Source organism: Triturus cristatus, chromosome 12 (assembly GCF_964204655.1).
Source record: "Triturus cristatus chromosome 12, aTriCri1.1, whole genome shotgun sequence".
In the NCBI taxonomy this organism is placed as follows: Eukaryota; Metazoa; Chordata; class Amphibia; order Caudata; family Salamandridae; genus Triturus; species Triturus cristatus.
Window position 1 is genome coordinate 847,607,953 of NC_140595.1, and position 19,527 is coordinate 847,627,479.

Here is a 19,527-nt window from a genome sequence, read left to right on the forward strand (position 1 = left end):
CAGGCCGCATTATTACATATATGCGCTCTCTTATCCCCCAAAGAAAGTAAGTTGGGATAAGTTGACGGCTTGCCGACAGAAGAAAGATGAAAGTGTTTCAGATTTCTTTACTCGATTTGAAGATACGTTCTTGGATTACAGTGGGCAGGATATGTCTAGTGAGGGAGGTGTTCGGTTGTTTGTCGACAGGTTTGTTTCTATTTTGCTTCCCGAAATTGCGACTCATTTGAAGGCATCTGAGAGTACCTGGACCACTTCTTCCCCCGCTGTTATTTTTAATATGGCTCAATACTATGAGCACCATGATCGGGAAGAGAAAGAAAATACAGATAAAAGGAATAAGGATTTAAAGACGAAGGTGCTGTTGCAGCAACCATTTAGAGGGAATGGCAGAGGACGGGGTGGTCTTGCTAGACAGCTTCCACGCACTAGTTGGCAGCTGAATACGACGCCTTTGGGGCCGAATCAGTGTGCATATTATAAGGAAGAGGGCCATTGGCGTAGCGAATGTCCTGTGCTTCTGCAGAAGGTGGCGAATCCGCGAGGGAGAGGGACCAATCAGACTCAGGCTGCGGTAGCCTCATAGGGTCGTTCTGAAAATAATTATTTTGATGACCCCCACGATAGACAGTACTATCATGATGATTATGACATAGATGAGGCAACAGGAATGTCTTACAGCTAGGACAGCCAGAGACAGAGTGGGAGACAAGTTCCGATACCTGTAGACCAGCGTGGTCCTTATGTAACTGCAGACTAAGGAATTTGTGGTGGACACAGGCGTGAGAAAAAAGTTCTGTTTCTCGAAATATGGTCCATGGGGGGGGGCTCTCTCTGGCCATAATAATGTTTTGGTATGTTTTCAGGTGTACCGGTTGTCAGCCCCATTTCAAGACCCCTTGCATTGACTAATGGTCCTTTCACTGTGGATTCTAAATTTTTGCTGACATCTAATTGTGGTGAGAATTTGATGGGTTTGGATTTGTTGAAGAAATTGCATGCCATTATTTATTGTTCCCCGACAGGTGTCTATATGACAATGGGTCCAGATGTAGTAGGTGTTAAACAGTGTTTGTCCAAGGATGCGCCTCTTCCTGTTGAATTTGCTGATGTGCCACCCACTTTGTGGGCGACAGGTGATACAGATGTAGGGTTGTTGCATATACCACTGGTTTCGATATAGGTCAAAGGCAGTGCTGTTTTGCCTCGTATTCCTCAGTATAAAATACCACAGGCAGGACAGCGAGCCTTATTGCAAATTATTCAGGATTTAATCAAGAAAGGAGTGGTTGAAGAGACGTCTGCCAATATTTGTAATAGTCCCATTCTTATGATTCTCAAACAGGCACCCTTGGGTTCTCCTGATGATGAAGAAGATGTTTATCGTTTTGTGATTGACATGACTTGATTGCCTTGTGTGAAATTAATAAAATAGTGATTCCTCAATTTCCAGTGGTTCAAGATATTACCACACTTTTGACGATGATTCCTTCCACTGCCAAATTCTTTTCTGTGATTGATTTGAAAAACTTATTTTTTAGTATTACTATTCATTCAGATAGTCGGTACTTGTTTGGATTTACAGTAGTTGGCAGAAGCTTTTGATTCTGTCGAGCTCCTCAGGGCTATACTGAGAGTCCAAGTATTTACAGTCAGGCTTTAAAGAGTCAGTTGGATTCCCTTACGCTTCCTGCAGGTAATGTATTGGTGCAGTATGTTGATGCCCTCCTTATTGCTTCTGATACAGAGCAGGGTTGTAAAGATAGTACAGTTAAATTATTGTTGCATTTGGCTCAACATGAACATAACGTTTCTCTTTCTAAATTTCAGTATTGTCGAAAGGAGGTCACCTACTGTCGAAGGAGGGTAGGAGGTTGACCCCTGAGCGCATCAGCGCCATTGTTAAAATGCCTATTCCACAGACTCAGAAAGATGTGCATGCTTTTATAGGTATCACTTCCTACTGTCAGCAGTGGATACCTAACTACTCGCTACTAATCAAACCCTTGCTTGCATTAACAACGAAAGAAGTTCATGAGCCTTTGCCTTGGACGCCTGAATGTCAGCAGTCTTTTGAGCAATTGAAAACTGCGCTCTGTTCGGCTCCAGTACTTGGTACCCCTAATTACGGCAAACCGTTTGTGTTGTAAGTCCATGAGATGACTGGTTGTGCGCTTTCTGTTCTAACACAAAAATTTGGAGATAAGCAACAGCCATGTGCTTATTTCTCTGCTGTCCTTCATCCAGTCGCGAGAGCCCTCTCAAGTTGTCTAAGAGCGGTCACGGCCGTGGCCACTTCGATTGGACAATCAGCTGGACTTGTACTGTATACTGACCTCACAGTCATGGTATCCCATGCTGTGGATACGGTTCTGAATTAAACAAAGACACAGCAGCTTACCAGTGCACGTCTTACTGGCTATGAATTGACATTGTTTGCTAAACATATTATGATCAAAAGATGTACTACTCTGAGTCCAGCCAAGTTACTATCCCCTCCCTTCTGAGAGTGATAAATTCGACAAACATGATTGTATCTTCCGGACAGAAAAAGAGACGAAAGGATGGGTAGACGTGACTGACGTTCCCTTATCTGACCACAAGGGAAACTATATGTTGATGGCTCTTGTTTCAAATTAGCAGATGGGTCTACAACTGCGGCTTATGCTATTACCATACTGCGTACAGTAGTAGAGACATCCCAAGTCCCTTATCAGACGGCTCAAGCTTCTGAGCTTGCTGCCCATATTTGAGCTTGCAAATTTAGTGATGGACTGGTTGTCAATATCTATACTGACAGCTAGTATGCCTTTGGGATCGTGCATAATTTTGGGCGACTCTGGGCTGAGAGAGGGCTCTTTACTTCCCATGGCACCAGAATCCAGCATGGGCACCTTATATTGAGGCTTTTGCCCGCTTTAACACTCCCCAAGAAATTGGCCATAGTGAAGTGTAGTGTCCACTGGAAGGTCACCAATGATGTAGGTAGGGAAAATGCTTTTGCAGATCAGACAGCTAAGGAAATGGCTAAGACAAGGATGAAAAGAATGTTTGAAGCAGGTCCAGCTAGGTGGGTGCCTGAGGTTGTCATGTTCGAGGACACCCATGAGAATGTAAAAGAGATACAAAGCAAAGTTACAGTGGAAGAGTTAGCAGTGTGGCAGGAAAGTACAGCACAACTGAACGATGAGGGATGTTGGATTGATAAATCAGGAAAGCAGAGGTGGATGTTGCCTGATGCATATGTGCTTCCTGTAGTTACGATGGCCCTGGCCTAGCCCATATCAGTGCTAAGGGTATTTGCAAGTAGTTGGACCCTGTATGGCGGAATGACAATATCTCTAAGACAGCTGCACATTTAATGAAGTACTGTATGGTGTGCATGATGCACCATCCTGGAAAGGGTACCCCTATGCCCTCTGGTAACGTTGCGCCACCCACTATTACTTTTGAAGTCCTTCAAATGGACTATATTGAATTAGAGAGTTGCAATAAGTTTAAGTATGTTTTGGTGGTTGTCTGTGCATTCAGTAAATGGGTTGAGGCGTATCCCACTGAAGACAATATAGCCATTACGACTGCAAAGGTACTCCTGAAGGAGTTCTTTCCTCGTTTCGGCTTGCCCCGTTTGATTTGGAGTGATAACGGAAGTCCTTTAATGCAAAAGTGATCCAATTGATTTGTGATGGTTTACACATAAAACAAAAGTTCCATGCTGCCAATCATCCACAGTCAGCAGGTTTGGTTGAGAAGTACAATGGTACTCCCAAGCTCAAACAGGCAAAAATTCAGGAGACAACAGGGTTAAAGTGGCCAGATGCTTTACCGTTAGCTCTTTTGTCATCAAGACAGCACAGTCTAGGACAGGATTGTACCTGTATGAGGTCGTGTTCGGACACCGGGTAAATGTCTGGGGCGTCCCGCGACCTCAACGGTTTTCTGATATTGGGTACCCTATGTTACTTGACTATCTTGTCCAGTTAACTGAAAGTTTGCATTCTATTCACCAACAGGTCCGGGATACCATGCCAGCTGCACCAGAGGGGCCGGGGATGACATTCAGCCTGGAGATTTTATTTTGATTAAAAACTTCCAGAGGAAGAAAAGTTTGGAGCTGTGTTGAATGGGGCCGGAACAGGTCCTGTTAGCAACGCGCATCGCTGTAAAAGTCGCTGGCCATAAGAACTGGATTCATGTGCCTCATTGTCGCAGGATTCCTTTGCCCCTGCCCTACAAGCAGTGGGTGAAAGATGGAGTAGGGGGCTCTGAGTGCGAGACAGTGCCTCAGTTTGTCCCCTTTAGCGATGCCAAGTTGACCTGGACGCGAACAGATAAGGAAAATGATGATGTGCTGAATGCAGTAGTTCCTCTGGAAATACGAGCTATCCAGGATCCTCTGCTTGTTGACCCCTCTATGCCTGGAGCCACTAGGTACAATTTGCGCCCTCGGCTGGGGGACTGTGCACCAAAAGAGAAAAAATATTAGTTAGGGATGGACTGTGTAAGTCAGGACATACTTTCCTATAGTACCAAAGGAGTTAGTTTAGGGTGATGAGAGTTTTGTGCACTGCTTGAACATTGGACAGGATAGATCAAAGTATCCCTTGTGGGTATATTATCCCGGTCGACGTGGGATACGAGCTTAGGAAAGAGCAAGCTCCACCGCCGGTGCTCAAGAGCGCCAACGTATTGATGGACAATAGGAGCCTGTACCAGTGAGGCTCTGACGGACACTGGGAACCAGCATATTTCTTTGTATATTGCCCCCATTTCATCATTCGTTATGCATCCCTTTGGTAGAATGGTTGCTGAGAAGGAGCAGCCAGTGATTCTTGTTGCCTAGCACAATGCAGTATGGACTGTAAACAAAAGTTAACATGTATTGCCCTTGTGATCTTGCTGTTAATCATGTCATGTGGGGTATCATGGGTTTTGGAAAGTGATCAAAGTGTACCTTTACATAGTAATGTGTTTCTAGATACACACAAGAGGTTCTTTGGAGAGGGGACTGCTTGTTACCCTACTGAATCTGTCACCTCGTCTATGGACAGCATATCGATTGTTGTTCGACTTGGCACCATTGGCGTAGGTCTCCCTTCCATTTTTTGTGCTGTTGCCTCCTGTGTTTTTGCTTGTCTAGATGCTTTGGGCACTTTGCCACTGCTGTTCAGTGCCAAAGTGCAAGTGCTTCCGTTGTAGAATTGTTGTTATGGATTAGTGATTCCATGATTGGTTTATTTGATTCACTTGTCAGACCCTAGTACAGTGCAGTACGCGTGCCTGGGGATTATGAGTCAAATGCTGCTGGTGCGTTTGCAGCACTTGTTGTGCCACCCACGGAAGCAGCTTGTAAAACGTGGCTCTGGCCTGCCATTGCAGAGCCTGTGTGCAGTCCTGGACTGCCGTGTTGACGTGGCAAGTTCACACGCTTGCCAGTCCCCAAACCTTCCCTTTTGTTGGCATGTTATTCACCCCTAAGGCCGGGTGCTTTGTACGTGAAAGGTAGGACATGCCTGATGTACGTGGCGTGTCCTGATAGTGAAATGCCGCCTATTTTGTGTTTCACTATTGCAAGGCTATCTGTTTCCATAGGCCAGGACGGGTAGTTCGTTTATAACATCTTATACATGTAACTGACTCGGGGAACAAGATAGACACAAAAAGTTTAGTATGCCTGAACTCAGAATGACAAAACACATCTTTCTGTGAAGGTGGTTTTCCCGTTCTGTGTTTAAAAATACCACTTTTAGAAAGTAGGTATTTTCTTGCCTAACCATCCAGAGTGCCTCTGCTAGGGTTGCGTATTGCATGTCTAGCTTTTGAATGACAGGTGGCTGGAGAGGGCTGTGGCTCCAGAAGTCTGATGGGTCCGGGATAGGCTGAATAGGCCGGGGCGCATTTATAGTAGAGGGAGGAGATTTCCTTTTCACCTGAATGGGCCTGGTCTGCTTTTCCACAATGCTGTCTCCACATCCTGCCAGGAAGCTGCACCAGTAAAGACAGAGCGGACACTCTCTGCCTTCAGAGAACCAAGGATTTTGTGGTATAAATATTGGGGCCCTGATCCCAGAACTTTAGATCACTTCTGGGAAATCAAGAAGAAACCTTTGCCAAGGAGAAAAGAGCCAGAGAAGCTGAGGAGGAATACTGCCCCTGTGCTGTTTGCTGTCTGGGGTTGGCCTGCAGTGGCTGCTTGCTGCCAAGGAAAGGAGAAGAAGGACTTTTCTGTTTTGCTTTGTCACCTGCTTGAAGAAAAGATCTCAAAGGGCTTGAAACTGAGCTTGCCTCCTGTTCTGAAGTCTCAAGAACACAAAGACCTCACCCCTTCTGTCTCTGTACATCTGGAACTGCTGTTTCAGTTGCTACAGAAGGAAATTGCAACACCGACGCCGGCGGGCAACGCCGTAATCTACACTGAAGGCGTGAGCGCTCCTCTGACTTACGACATAAGCCCGAAACCTGCTGCCGTGCCGCATCGACTCTGAAGCCGACGTCATCATCGCGGAGCCGGTCCTTGAGGTGGGTGACTCCTGAATCATCGACAGCGCACCGTCGTAAGGAACAGAGGCTTCAGTGCCATCGTGATGTCACCTCCTCGACACAGTAAGGAACAGTCGTCTCGCCTCACCTACGCTGCAGTAAGGAACAGAGGCTTCACCTCCCCTTGGATCGTAAGGAACCAACTCCGCGCGGCGCCAACGAAGCATTGTCTCCCTGACACCGTGAACTGTCTTTCTTTTCATCGTTTTCAAGGCATTGTTCTTTGTAGGCCTGTTAGACCCGGCCCTCGTAACATAGTCAGACCTGACCCCTGCACCTCACACCAGCCCCGAGCCCCTGGCCTAGCCGATCCTTCCCACCAGAACACACACACCCGACCCGGACTTCCCCCGTCCGTGGCCTTCCTCCTTCGGCCACCCCGGGTCCGCGTGCCCACTTCATGCACCAAGATGGCCGCCCGGCCCCAGCGCGACCCTAGCCTACAGGCGCCACTCCGGCTGGAGGACATCGCGCTCCCCTTGGGATGAGAAAGGGAGGAGCAGTCTCCCTCACACCTCTGCGCTTCCCTGAGAAGGTGGATTTCGATCGACCCGCCGGCCTCCCCGAGGGCTGGCTCCACGCCTGCTGGGTGTCTGGGGCTCCTCCCGACCCGGCCCTGAAAGGATCAAAGGACAATGGCAGGAAAACCCCAACAAGCGACCCCCATGTGACAAGACCCCTGCCTGCACCGACTCCGGACATCAAAGAGGAGTCGCCCTATAACAAGGGGTGCTCTGGGACTGTCCGGCAGATTCGCCTTGGAAACACATGAACCCTGCTGAGTGACTCGCGGCTCCCTGAAGATCGTCAAACCCCGAACTTGTGCTTGAGCCCTGCTGAGTGAATCGCGGCTCCCTGAAGATCGTAAGACCTCCGAACTTGTGCTTGAGACCTGCTGAGTGACTCGCGGCTCCCTGAAGATCGTAAGACCTCCGAACTTGTGCTTGAGCCCTGCTGAGTGACTCGCGGCTCCCCGAAGATCGTAAGACCTCCGAACTTGTACCCGAGCCTGCTGAGTATCTCGCAGCACCCACAGACTCCCTTGGTCCCGCCGGACCCCACGACGACAAGCGTATCCCCCAGCTCGAGGATTGTGAGCTGTGCGCCGGATACGCACCTGCATTTGATCCACACCCCCAAAAAAGACTGTCCCGCTACCCCCTAAACCCCCTCCAAGACTTTGTGAGCCGTGCTCTACTTGTATATATTTTGCCTTGCTGATCATAAAGATCTTACCACTCCGATCTGATAAAGATTTGCTCTTAAGAACTCCTCGTGTGGTGTCTATCTGTCGTGCGGTGCCGAGTGTACGATCCTAGATACGAGGTTCCTCCCCTGAGGAGTCTCCCGCCAGTGCCCGGCTACGATACCTCGAGGGTGGGTCTCAGGGCAGTCAGGGCCCCCTCCGGGCCCCTCTGAGGTCGCCTTCTAACAAGGCCCGACGCCGCGCACCTCACGGTCAATGCTGTACTTTAGAATTTTCACCTGTCACAACGTCATTATAACTCCAAGTGGAGTTATTTGTTGCTACAAGCTTTGTTTAAGTGAATAACCTATTTTTGAGGATAATTTTGATACTGCCGGTGGATTTTTGTCGTTTGGTCTTGTTTTGGTTTAGATAAAGATTACTTATTTTTAGGTCTCGCCTAGCGTTGCATCGTGCATGCTTAGCTCGCTCGGCGAGATTTACTGTCAAGGAGGACTTTGAGAGAAGGGCTTGAAGCCCCGCCCCTTATTTCCATTGGCTTGCGTCACAGTTTATGGTGAATGGTGGCCTGCCATTCGAAATAAGCTTTCTGGGGTGCCTGATTTTCGTTTTTTTGTCCGGCCCATCCAGACTGGCTCGCCTGCTTCACGGCTGTTGTGAAGCAGTTTCTTATCGCAAGAGGCGTGTTATGTAAACAAGCCCGGTGATCCAGTCCGGATGGGCCATCTCAAAAGGAGACAGGGCACCACGTGTTTATTTTTGCATCACGCTTTCACTTTAAAGTGAAAGCGCGATGCAAAAATAAACAGCGGCTGACTGGAGAGCACTTGTTCTTGAAGAGACTTGTAAGCCTTCTTGGGACAAACGTTGATGCATGCAGGCAGTCATTTTGACAAGCTTTAATTGGAGAGAGGACAAACTCAGAATGTTCGAAAGCCACAAAGATTTGATTAGATTTCTAAGGACTTTAATCTTTTCCAGCTCAAACTTAACGCCCTTTTGGGCGTGGCCAAGCAGTCAGACATGGTTGACGCGAGATAGAACAACTCCCGTAGCCCTTCCAAAAATCCGCTGAATATCCTACCGGCATCGTCCCAGCAACGGATCCAGAGGCTGGCAGACGAATACTAGCCCACTCACAGGTTCCTTGGGGCTGCTCCACTGAGCTAAAACATGTGCGGCCACCCATGTAACATCCGAAGAACGGCACGGCCTACAGCGGCACCACCTCGAAGGTGGGCTCTTGGCCCTGGGGTGCTGTGGTAGTTGCACAGCACGGGTGCTGCCGACTGACGGTGGCTGGGGGTGAAGCTAGGGACACGGGCTGAAGAGCAGTGCATCTGGTGACCCCAGGTGAGGCCTGTAATTGATCTTGGCTACCCCCAGAGCGCGGGGAGAGGCCCTCGTAGTGACCCATGGCTGATGCCCACACGGCAGCGAGTCTGTACCGCACGGCCATTCGGGCGGCGGATACCATTCTTGGGAGGTAAACAGGAGCAGGGTGACGGGACCTCCAACACGCAACAGGTATTGAAGAGTCCTGGAGGCAGGGTGAGTGTGCGGCAGACACTGGAATGCGCCCCTCACACTGTCCTTACACACCCTTCCGTCTAACAGCCTCTCGCCCCTCTTTCTTTCCCCTTCTCTCTGTCATCCAGTCTCTTTACTGTTCCTGTCTGTACACTTTCTGCCTCTTACGCTCCCTGTTTCAATCTTTCTCTCCGTTGTGGTCACTGCCACACCGGCGTCTCCCCTCCCATCCTCCCTAGCTCTGTTTCTCATCTGTTTTTGTTTTGTCTTTTTATTTCCTTCCCTGCCCCCGCTCCTCGACGCTTTGCCCTCCTGCACTCTTCTCCCATCGCCGCTTCATTCTCTTCCTGTCGAACCTTTCTCTCCCTTTCCTCCTGCTCGCCGCTTCTTCCCAGTCATGTCTCGCCCCTTCATTCTTCCCTCGCCCTCTCCCTCTCCACCCTCTTCCCTCGCTCTCTCCCTCTTGCCTCGCTCTTTGCTCTTCTCTCTCCCGTGAGAGGGCAGCTGCAGGGGTGGGAGTCAGGGGCAGTCGTATTTAGCACATTAACCTTTTCCGGGCTGTGCACAGGGGTCCAGACACATTACAAATGGTCAGCTTTAATCATGATGTCAGTTCATTAACCTGTAGAGACCCCTCACTGCAAAACCATTTCAGAGCCAGTCCTTCATCGCCCGGCTCGGCCGCGCCAACAGCCCTGCCCGTCCACACACACCCGCCGGTCCAATTAGACCTGCTTGGCCCCAGACCTGCCTGCCCCGCATGCGTCACAGTCCTGCCTCTGCCTTCAACCCTGTCTATGCCTTCACCTCCACCTGCCCATATAGGCCTGATTGTCCCCAGCCCTGCCTGCCCTGCACGTCCACCCTGCCCTGCCTTCAGCTGTGCCTGTGTCTCCATCCCTGCCCGCCCGGCCTGTTCCTTCAGCCCTCCCTGTCCACCCAAGCCCACCTGCCCATAACCCACCAGCACTCCGCCCTGCCTGTCTCTCACACTCCCACCGCTCGCCTGGCTCTAGTACTGCTTTCTCCGCCTGTGTTTTCAAACCTGCTGTCCACCTAGAGCTGCCTGTCTCCTGCTATGTCTTTCCACCAGTCTTGCCTGTCCACCAAGACCACCTGTTCTCGGTCTTGGCTGTTTAGCGCCCCCTGCTGGTTCTGTAGTACTGATTAGATGTCAGTACAGCCCTTCATGCCCCAGGTCTGTGGTTTCCTGCGCTCTGCCTGTCTCCGTGGTACGGCCTGCCCCCTCCATCACCTGCCCACCTAGGCCTTGCCTGAGTTCATGACCCCCAGCGCTGCCTGTACCTCAGCACCACATGCCTGTCCCCTCTCCCGCGCGGTTGTTCTGCCTGACCTCACCTGGCTCCTCGCTGGTGAGTGGGCATATTTAGGGCAGCCCAAACAGCAGCGTGTTCACGTGCCAACATATGCACACCTGTTTTTACATTCACACTATTATTTGTGCACATGGTGTATGTTCACAAAAATACAAGCTGCATGCAATGTGAGCGACTGCACAAACACACCGGGCAGTAAGTACACCGTAATGGTTTTATGTGCACACCTCCAGGGGGTGTTAGTGCACACAACAGAATGGGTTGAGATGCACAAAAGTGAAAGCCCAGAGCTGCTGTCTTCCCGAAACATTTCGGATAGTTGCATTAGTGCTATATAGATGCAAACCTTTTTTGCCCTTCTATCTCTTCACTATCCTGCTCAATCTAAATAACTAACATATCCACCACTCAAATCACTTTCATATTTCACTATACTAATTCACCACTAATCCTTTATGGGTTCCACTCGCCGAAAAAAGCTTTTCAACGCCTCGTCAGCGGTAGTAAGCGCTATATAAATGCGATTATAATACTATACAATTAGGTGTAGGCTGCGAAACCATATAGTCTGGCATTATTATATAGTGGTCTGCAAAATGCACCTTTCTTTTGCATACTTACTCCAAACAATGGAAAAATAAGCCACATTGCATGAAATTATGCCAAATACAAATTTTTACATTTTGCGTGATTTTAATGGATGCGATGATACACTTCGCGCTAAAAAATAGCGCAGACTGTTGGCAATGTCTGCCCCCAGGGAAGGACCAGAGAGGACTGGCATCGGGAATGTTGGAAACAGCCTCAAGCAAAGGACTTGCGGACATTCCTTTCTATTGCACTTTCCCAGTCCAACTGTTTGATGAAATGCGCGTTAATGGTGAGAAAGTGACCCCAAAACTCCTGATCATTTCGCGGATGTTGGAGGAGCAGTTTATCCACGTGGATTAGAAAAACACAGGGACAATGAAAGGATACGGAAGACACATTTCCTTTGATTCTAAATGGCATGCTGTCCGCTTGGAGAGAATCCGCAGGAGGGAGGAGCTGGTGCAATCGTGAGAGCGCACTTTTCACAGATTCTCATGCAGACATCTTCTTATGCCCACTGGCCACAGACGGCAACAGCGAGCGTGAAAGAACAGACATTGCCTGAGGATCTCAAGTAATGCTCATGTCAAGCTTGTACAATGGAAGTATTCACACAGAACATAAGTTACCATAACTAGGATACAGAACATCTATTAATCCTGCCAAGATTCTCATCTCAGAAGCACCTCTGAATACTCAAACTTAATTCATATGGTTTGGAGCTGTGTGGCTGTTGCTAGCTAGTAAAATGTAGTGGTCTCCAGACTGAAGTCAGTGGTAGGTAGTCTGACTGGATGTACAATTGGACATTGAGAACGGGGGTAAAAGACATTGTCATTTACAACGCCGTTACTTCATGAAGGGAAAAAAACCCACTAACATTTTCCATGCCAATAGCTCAAAACAATGTCATTGCGAGACCTATTGCATTGTAAATGCTTGTTCTAAACTGGTGTGGTGTCCATTTGTAGTGTTTTCCCTGTATTATTGTATGTGTTCACAAATGCTTTGCACACTGTCTCTGAGATAAGCCTGTCTGCTCGTGCCAAGCTACCAAAGAGGTGAGCAGGGGTTATTCAGGAGTGTATCCCCCTTTCCCTGACTAGAAGCAAGGGCCTCTATTTGGACAAAGGTACCTACCTCTGCCAACTAGAGACCCCCATTTCTAACAATTGTCAATTATACCTATACTCGGCCCCTGGACTTCGTAGAAGTGCAAGGAGCATTTGCGTTTGGCTTTTCAGGTCTTCGTCTATATCATAGAAAGCCACAAGGAATGGGTTATTCGGGGTGTAACAACAACACTTATTGCGACAACTTCTATATGGAAAAACAGAATGTGACTCTGGTTGGTTACCAGTATAAGGAATTGACAGTTCCCTGAGAAGCTGGTTATTACCCTGCTTGTTGTCCAATTATCAATTTTACTGACACTATGTTGTATGTTAATTGTTCAGGGATAGTATTGCGTAAGGGCACGCACTCTTTGGTAAATACAAAGGACGACAGTACCTATGGGAGGAATTTCTGGTATTCTGCAGTAGATTATGATAGACCGGTGTATGCACACCCAGGGTTTTTCTTTTTGTCTAATGGGACGTATTTGAATGTCCATAATGGTTTGGAAAATGTGGCACTCGGGATGGTACTGCCTTTGGGTGTACCTTACAAACATGGGAAGCCTAAAGTAAGATGGGTTAAAAGGACATTGACCAAAGAGTTCTGTGAAGGAGTGACAGATCTCAAAGTCAATAATCATAGTATTGGTATTACTTTTGGATACATACCTTCCTCCATAATAACCTTTGGTGGTACCGCTATGGCCAGGGTTGAGAAAGCTCGAGAATATTTCGGATGTAAGCTGCAGATATTGTCTAACTCCACAGTAGCAGCTGTGCGTGACATCACCACCCAGTTGGAAAGTATGCAAATATATTCGAAGCAGACTGGATATGCAGTCGATTTCATCCTAGCTAAGAGTGGTGGTGTGTGCGCGGTAGTAGGAGACGAATGTGTAGTTGGAATCACAAATATGGAAAAGAACATTACCCAACACATTTTAGACATCCTAGAAAATGTTCAAGGAATGGAGAGCGGGAACTGGGAATTGGTCTCTTTTTGGCAGCTGGGGTTGGATCCTTGAAAAGGTGATTTATTTCATTGTTATCTTGGTCTCTTGCTGTGTCCTTGTTCAATGCCCTCCCTTCTGTTGTTCTTATTGCACCAGTCTTCTCACTCCCAAGAGGAAAATATCGATTCATGACACCAATGCTGCAATTATGGTTCAAAAGGAGGTCAGTCTCCCTTCCTGATGCTTACAGTATGGAGTGCTCCTAAGTAGTTTACCTATGTCTTTCTGTTTTATTGATTTATATGTTCTTTACTATTACTAGAAAATGCTTAGCTCTTGGTAAAAGGAGGGTCTGTTAGAATAGAAAAATTCATGTTTGAGTATTGTTGTATGTGTGTTAGCATTCGCGGCGCCATTTTCTATATCGGCACAATTTTGGGTTATAATCAAAACTTATCCTTCGTAATTTCTGAGAAGAGGTTTCATTTCCCAAAGCCGGAATTCACCTCGCTAATGAATGCGCTGTTTTTATTAGCGCATACCTTTCCCTCTAGATAAAGGCCTTCTCCCACTCGTCTAGTGGCGGGCACGGGCAGAGCGACCTTGAGTAGTAGACAGTGTGTGCCCGGCCTCCAAATCAAAACGTATTCTTTGTACTTCACTGTTTTGCTGACTCTGCTTGGAAAGTTCCACAGTGGGCGTGCCTTCATTGGTTCTGAAATGTACATAATGTATCTTTATGCTTGCTGATGTCAGTCTCTCTGCAGCACTCCTCGCGACTGGGCAGACCGGGCTCTGCTCGAGTGTACCTGGATAAACAGATATTGGTTTGTATTCTCTACTGTCTGACCGACTCTTCATTTGGTATGGAAGGTTGAGAGGTGGTCGTGAGTTACCCAGAGGACCCTAATCGGGCCACTTCCTTCAGAGGTTATTTTATGACTCATGGTCATTTTGTGGAGGTTGTTGTATGGCTCATGGTCATTTTGTGGAGGTTATTTTACAGCTGGTGCCTGGTCGTTTTGTGGAGGCTATTTTACAGCTGATGGTCATTTTGTGGAGGTTGTTTTATGGCTGATGGTCATTTTGTGGAGGTTGTTTGACGGCTGATGATCATTTTGTGGAGGTTGTTTTACGGCTGATGGTCATTTTGTGGAGGTTGTTGTATGGCTCATGGTCATTTTGTGGAGGTTATTTTACAGCTGGTGCCTGGTCGTTTTGTGGAGGCTATTTTACAGCTGATGGTCATTTTGTGGAGGTTGTTTTATGGCTGATGGTCATTTTGTGGAGGTTATTTTACAGCTGATGATCATTTTGTGGAGGTTATTCTACAGCTGATGGTAATTTTGTGGAGGTTGTTTTACAGCTGATGGTCATTTTGTGGAGGTTGTTTTACAGCTGATGGTCATTTTGTGGAGGTTATTTTACAGCTGGTGCCTGGTCATTTTGTGGAGGCTATTTTACAGCTGATGGTCATTTTGTGGAGGTTGTTTTATGTCTGATGGTCATTTTGTAGAGGTTATTTTACAGCTAATGGTCATTTTGTGGAGGTTGTTTTACGGCTGATGATCATTTTGTGGAGGTTATTTTACAGCTGATGGTCATTTTGTGGAGGTTGTTTTACAGCTGATGGTCATTTTGTGGAGGTTATTTTACAGCTGATGGTCATTTGTGGAGGTTATTTTACAGCTGGTGCCTGGTCATTTTGTGGAGGTTATTTTACAGCTGATGGTCATTTGTGGAGGTTATTTTACAGCTGGTGCCTGGTCATTTTGTGGAGGTTATTTTACAGCTGATGGTCATTTTGTGGAGGTTGTTTTACGGCTGATGATCATTTTGTGGAGGTTGTTTTACAGCTGATGGTCATTTTGTGGAGGTTGTTTTACAGCTGATGGTCATTTTGTGGAGGTTATTTTAGATGGTCATTTGTGGAGGTTATTTTACAGCTGGTGCCTGGTCATTTTGTGGAGGTTATTTTACAGCTGATGTGGAGGTTGTTTTACGGCTGATGATCATTTTGTGGAGGTTATTTTACAGCTGATGGTCATTTTGTGGAGGTTGTTTTACAGCTGATGGTCATTTTGTGGAGGTTATTTTACAGCTGATGGTCATTTTGTGGAGGTTGTTTTACAGCTGATGGTCATTTGTGGAGGTTATTTTACAGCTGGTGCCTGGTCATTTTGTGGAGGTTATTTTACAGCTGATGGTCATTTTGTGGAGGTTGTTTTATGGCTGATGGTCATTTTGTGGAGGTTATTTTACAGCTGATGGTCATTTTGTGGAGGTTGTTTGACGGCTGATGATCATTTTGTGGAGGTTGTTTTATGGCTGATGGTCATTTTGTGGAGGTTATTTTACAGCTGATGGTCATTTTGTGGAGGTTGTTTGACGGCTGATGATCATTTTGTGGAGGTTGTTTTACGGCTGATGGTCATTTTGTGGAGGTTGTTTTATGGCTGATGGTCATTTTGTGGAGATTATTTTACAGCTGATGGTCATTTTGTGGAGGTTGTTTTACGGCTGATGGTCATTTTGTGGAGGGTATTTTATGGCTGATTGTGATTCTGTGAAGGTTATTTTTAACGCTTATATTCATTTCTGGAGGTTATTTTATGGCCATGGGTAAAATCATGGCATATTTTATGATAATTACTGGTTTTATCTGAGGATTTAAGACTGAGGTCCAGTTCATGCCATTTAAATGGGGATATTTTTTGGCTGGAGAGCTGGTTGCAATGAGATGTTAGGATCAATGACTGTTTCATTTGTGGCATTTTATGGCTGCCATTCCTGTGCAGGGGCGATTTTATGAGTGGCACATATTTCATTAAGGTATTTATGATCTCAAAATGCATTTGTTTTCCCAAAGCGATTTTTTCTCAGTGTTTGTGACACAGAATGTCAGGGCTTCACCTTGGCCTATCAGGGTTTGCGATGAGGAACCTCAGACTCTGATGGTGTGCGCCTGGGATGTAGGCTGGCGCATTCACGCAGCCGGGCAGTCGTGAGAGGTGATTGTGCCAACGTTTACTTCCCTTTTCCAACCAGAGGTTCTTGCGCTCACTTGAGTGGCAGAAACTTACTTTGTTCCAGGGTACAGCGGGTCGAAGAACTCTTTGGTGATATTGAAGGCGTACCATGAGACGGCGACTCCTGCGCACAGGCCTGTGGAGGGAAAACAGTGGGTGAGACACAATGACCACATGACTGGAAGCTAAAGAGAGAGTGTCTATTGGTGCACACCACACACATTTACACTCAAATGGAAAACTTTCCAGAGAAAGACCAGCTGGTCTGGGTTACTCTTCTATGAGCAGGGGCAAGTGGAACATTGTAGGAAGCAGAGAAGATCATGGCAAGTCCTCCTCGAAATTATTAATGCAGGGACGAGGCTCTTACAGGCGCTCTACTTCAGGGCACCCCAATAAGGAAACAAACAGAAGACAAAGCAAAAGTAGACACAACAAACTATACTAGTCGGAGCTGTTGGAAGCCACAAGTCACCCCGTGAGATAGTTAGCACAAGTCGTGACAGCCACAAAGGAAGTGACGCCGTGCCAGTGGGAGGGCAGCTGGGCTTCCAAACACAGAGTGCCAAAGGAAATGGTGAAAGCTGCACCATACAAACACCTGAGTACAAGCAAAATGACCTGCAAGAAACCTACGAAAATAAGAGCAAAATGACTAGTCCAGGATGAGTAGCCGGGGGGCCGAATGGACGCCCCTCAAGGAAGGCAGAGAATCGGGAGGAACTGACGAACCCCATAATCTCCTCACAAGAAAGAGAACGCTAGGGGAGCTACAGGTAGGGCACAGACTCCAAATGTGAACCAGTACTGGCCACTTAAGACAGGACTTATAAGGCATATCCGTGAGTAAGAGAGAGGGGATGGAGACGAGAAAGGGAGAGAATTTGGAAGGGTCACTGAAAACCAGGAAATATGAGTAACAAGAATAACTGCAGCTGGACAGGTGTAAGACACTCTAAAAAAGGAAAGGGTGCTTTAAAACAGTACATGTGTCTGAAGAAATGGAGCATAATACACTAATAAGAAGAAAGACAAAGACCTGCTTGAAAATTCTCTTCCTGCCCCCCTTATTATAATTGATGTTAATAGGGGTTCGCATCGCCCCCGAAAAGAGAGTAGGAGACGGGTATGAGAGACGCTGCGGTGTGGGGTAACGCTGAGAGAAGAGAGTAGGAGACGGGTATGAGAGATGCTGCGGTGTGGCGTAACGCTGAGAGAAGAGAGTAGGAGACGGGTATGAGAGACGCTGCGGTGTGGGGTAACACTGAAAGAAGAGAGTAGGAGATGGGTATGAGAGATGCTGCGGTGTGGGGTAACGCTGAGAGAAGAGAGTGGGAGACGGGTATGAGAGACGCTGTGGTGTGGGGTAACGCTGAGAGAAGAGAGTAGGAGACGGGTATGAGAGACGCTGCGGTGTGGGGTAACACTGAGAGAAGAGAGTAGGAGACGGGTATGAGAGACGCTGTGGTGTGGGATAACGCTGAGAGAAGAGAGTAGGAGACGGGTATGAGAGACGCTGTGGTGTGGGGTAACGCTGAGAGAAGAGAGTAGGAGATGGGTATGAGAGACGCTGCGGTGTGGGGTAACGCTGAGAGAAGAGAGTAGGAGACGGGTATGAGAGACGCTGTGGTGTGGGATAACGCTGAGACAAGAGAGTAGGAGACGGGTATGAGAGACGCTGCGGTGTGGGGTAACGCTGAGAGAAGAGAGTAGGAGACGGGATGAGAGACGCTGCGGTGTGGGATAACGCTGAGAGAAGAGAGTAGGAGACGGGTATGAGAGACGCTGCGGTGTGGGGTAACGCTGAGAGAAGAGAGTAGGAGACGGGATGAGAGACGCTGCGGTGTGGGATAACGCTGAGACAAGAGAATAGGAGACGGGTATGAGAGACGCTGCGGTGTGGGGTAACGCTGAGAGAAGAGAGTAGGAGACGGGTATGAGAGACGCTGCGGTGTGGGGTAACGCTGAGAGAAGAGAGTAGGAGACGGGTATGAGAGACGCTGCGGTGTGGGGTAACGCTGAGAGAAGAGAGTAGGAGACGGGTATGAGAGACGCTGCGGTGTGGGGTAACGCTGAGAGAAGAGAGTAGGAGACGGGTATGAGAGACGCTGCGGTGTGGGTTAACGCTGAGAGAAGAGAGTAGGAGACGGGTATGAGAGACGCTGCGGTGTGGGGTAACGCTGAGAGAAGAGAGTAGGAGACGGATATGAGAGACGCTGCGGTGTGGGGTAACACTGAGAGAAGAGAGTAGGAGATGGGTATGAGAGATGCTGCGGTGTGGGTTAACGCTGAGAGAAGAGAGTAGGAGACGGGTATGAGAGACGCTGCGGTGTGGGGTAACGCTGAGAGAAGAGAGTAGGAGACGGATATGAGAGACGCTGCGGTGTGGGGTAACGCTGAGAGAAGAGAGTAGGAGATGGGTATGAGAGATGCTGCGGTGTGGGTTAACGCTGAGAGAAGAGAGTAGGAGACGGGTATGAGAGACGCTGCGGTGTGGGGTAACGCTGAGAGAAGAGAGTAGGAGACGGATATGAGAGACGCTGCGGTGTGGGGTAACGCTGAGAGAAGAGAGTAGGACACGGGTATGAGAGATGCTGCGGTGTGGGTTAACGCTGAGAGAAGAGAGTAGGAGACGGGTATGAGAGACGCTGCGGTGTGGGGTAACGCTGAGAGAAGAGAGTAGGAGATGGGTATGAGAGATGCTGCGGTGTGGGTTAACGCTGAGAGAAGAGAGTAGGAGACGGGTATGAGAGACGCTGCGGTGTGGGGTAACGCTGAGAGAAGAGAGTAGGAGACAGGTATGAGAGATGCTGCGGTGTGGGTTAACGCTGAGAGAAGAGAGTAGGAGACAGGTATGAGAGACGCTGCGGTGTGGGATAACGCTGAGAGAAGAGAGTAGGAGATGGGTATGAGAGACGCTGCGGTGTGGGGTAACGCTGAGAAATGAGAGTAGGAGACGGGTATGAGAGACACTGCGGTGTGGGGTAACATTGAGAGATGAGTCAGAAGGATACACAGGATAGACAGAGAGAGGTAAATGTAACTTTGCTGTCTGCAAAGTTGGTTGAGGAAGGGAGTACGTCTCTCACTCCTCTTCAGAACATTGGGGACGGCGGTGTGCACCGTGTAACACAGTTGAGGGGAGTTGGAGTATGCTCTTAAAACATTGTTTAGAGCCCGCTCTGGTTCGTCTTGTGGATCTCTACAAATCCTGAGTGCTTT

At 48.0% G+C, this 19,527-nt stretch overlaps 1 protein-coding gene and 1 long non-coding RNA gene across 3 annotated transcripts in view; one reads left to right on the forward strand and one right to left on the reverse strand.

The window, feature by feature from the left end:
- LOC146783064 (uncharacterized) overlaps positions 1-19,527 on the forward strand; it is a 486,434-nt gene that overhangs the window by 40,209 nt on the left and 426,698 nt on the right. The gene's annotated exons all lie outside the window — the stretch shown is intronic.
- CLDN15 (claudin 15) overlaps positions 1-19,527 on the reverse strand; it is a 222,380-nt gene that overhangs the window by 13,824 nt on the left and 189,029 nt on the right. For both annotated transcript variants that reach the window (XM_085639813.1, XM_085639812.1), the window contains one exon: positions 16,360-16,441. In XM_085639813.1, coding sequence (XP_085495939.1) covers positions 16,360-16,441 — 82 coding nt within the window. The remainder of the gene's footprint in view (positions 1-16,359; positions 16,442-19,527) is intronic.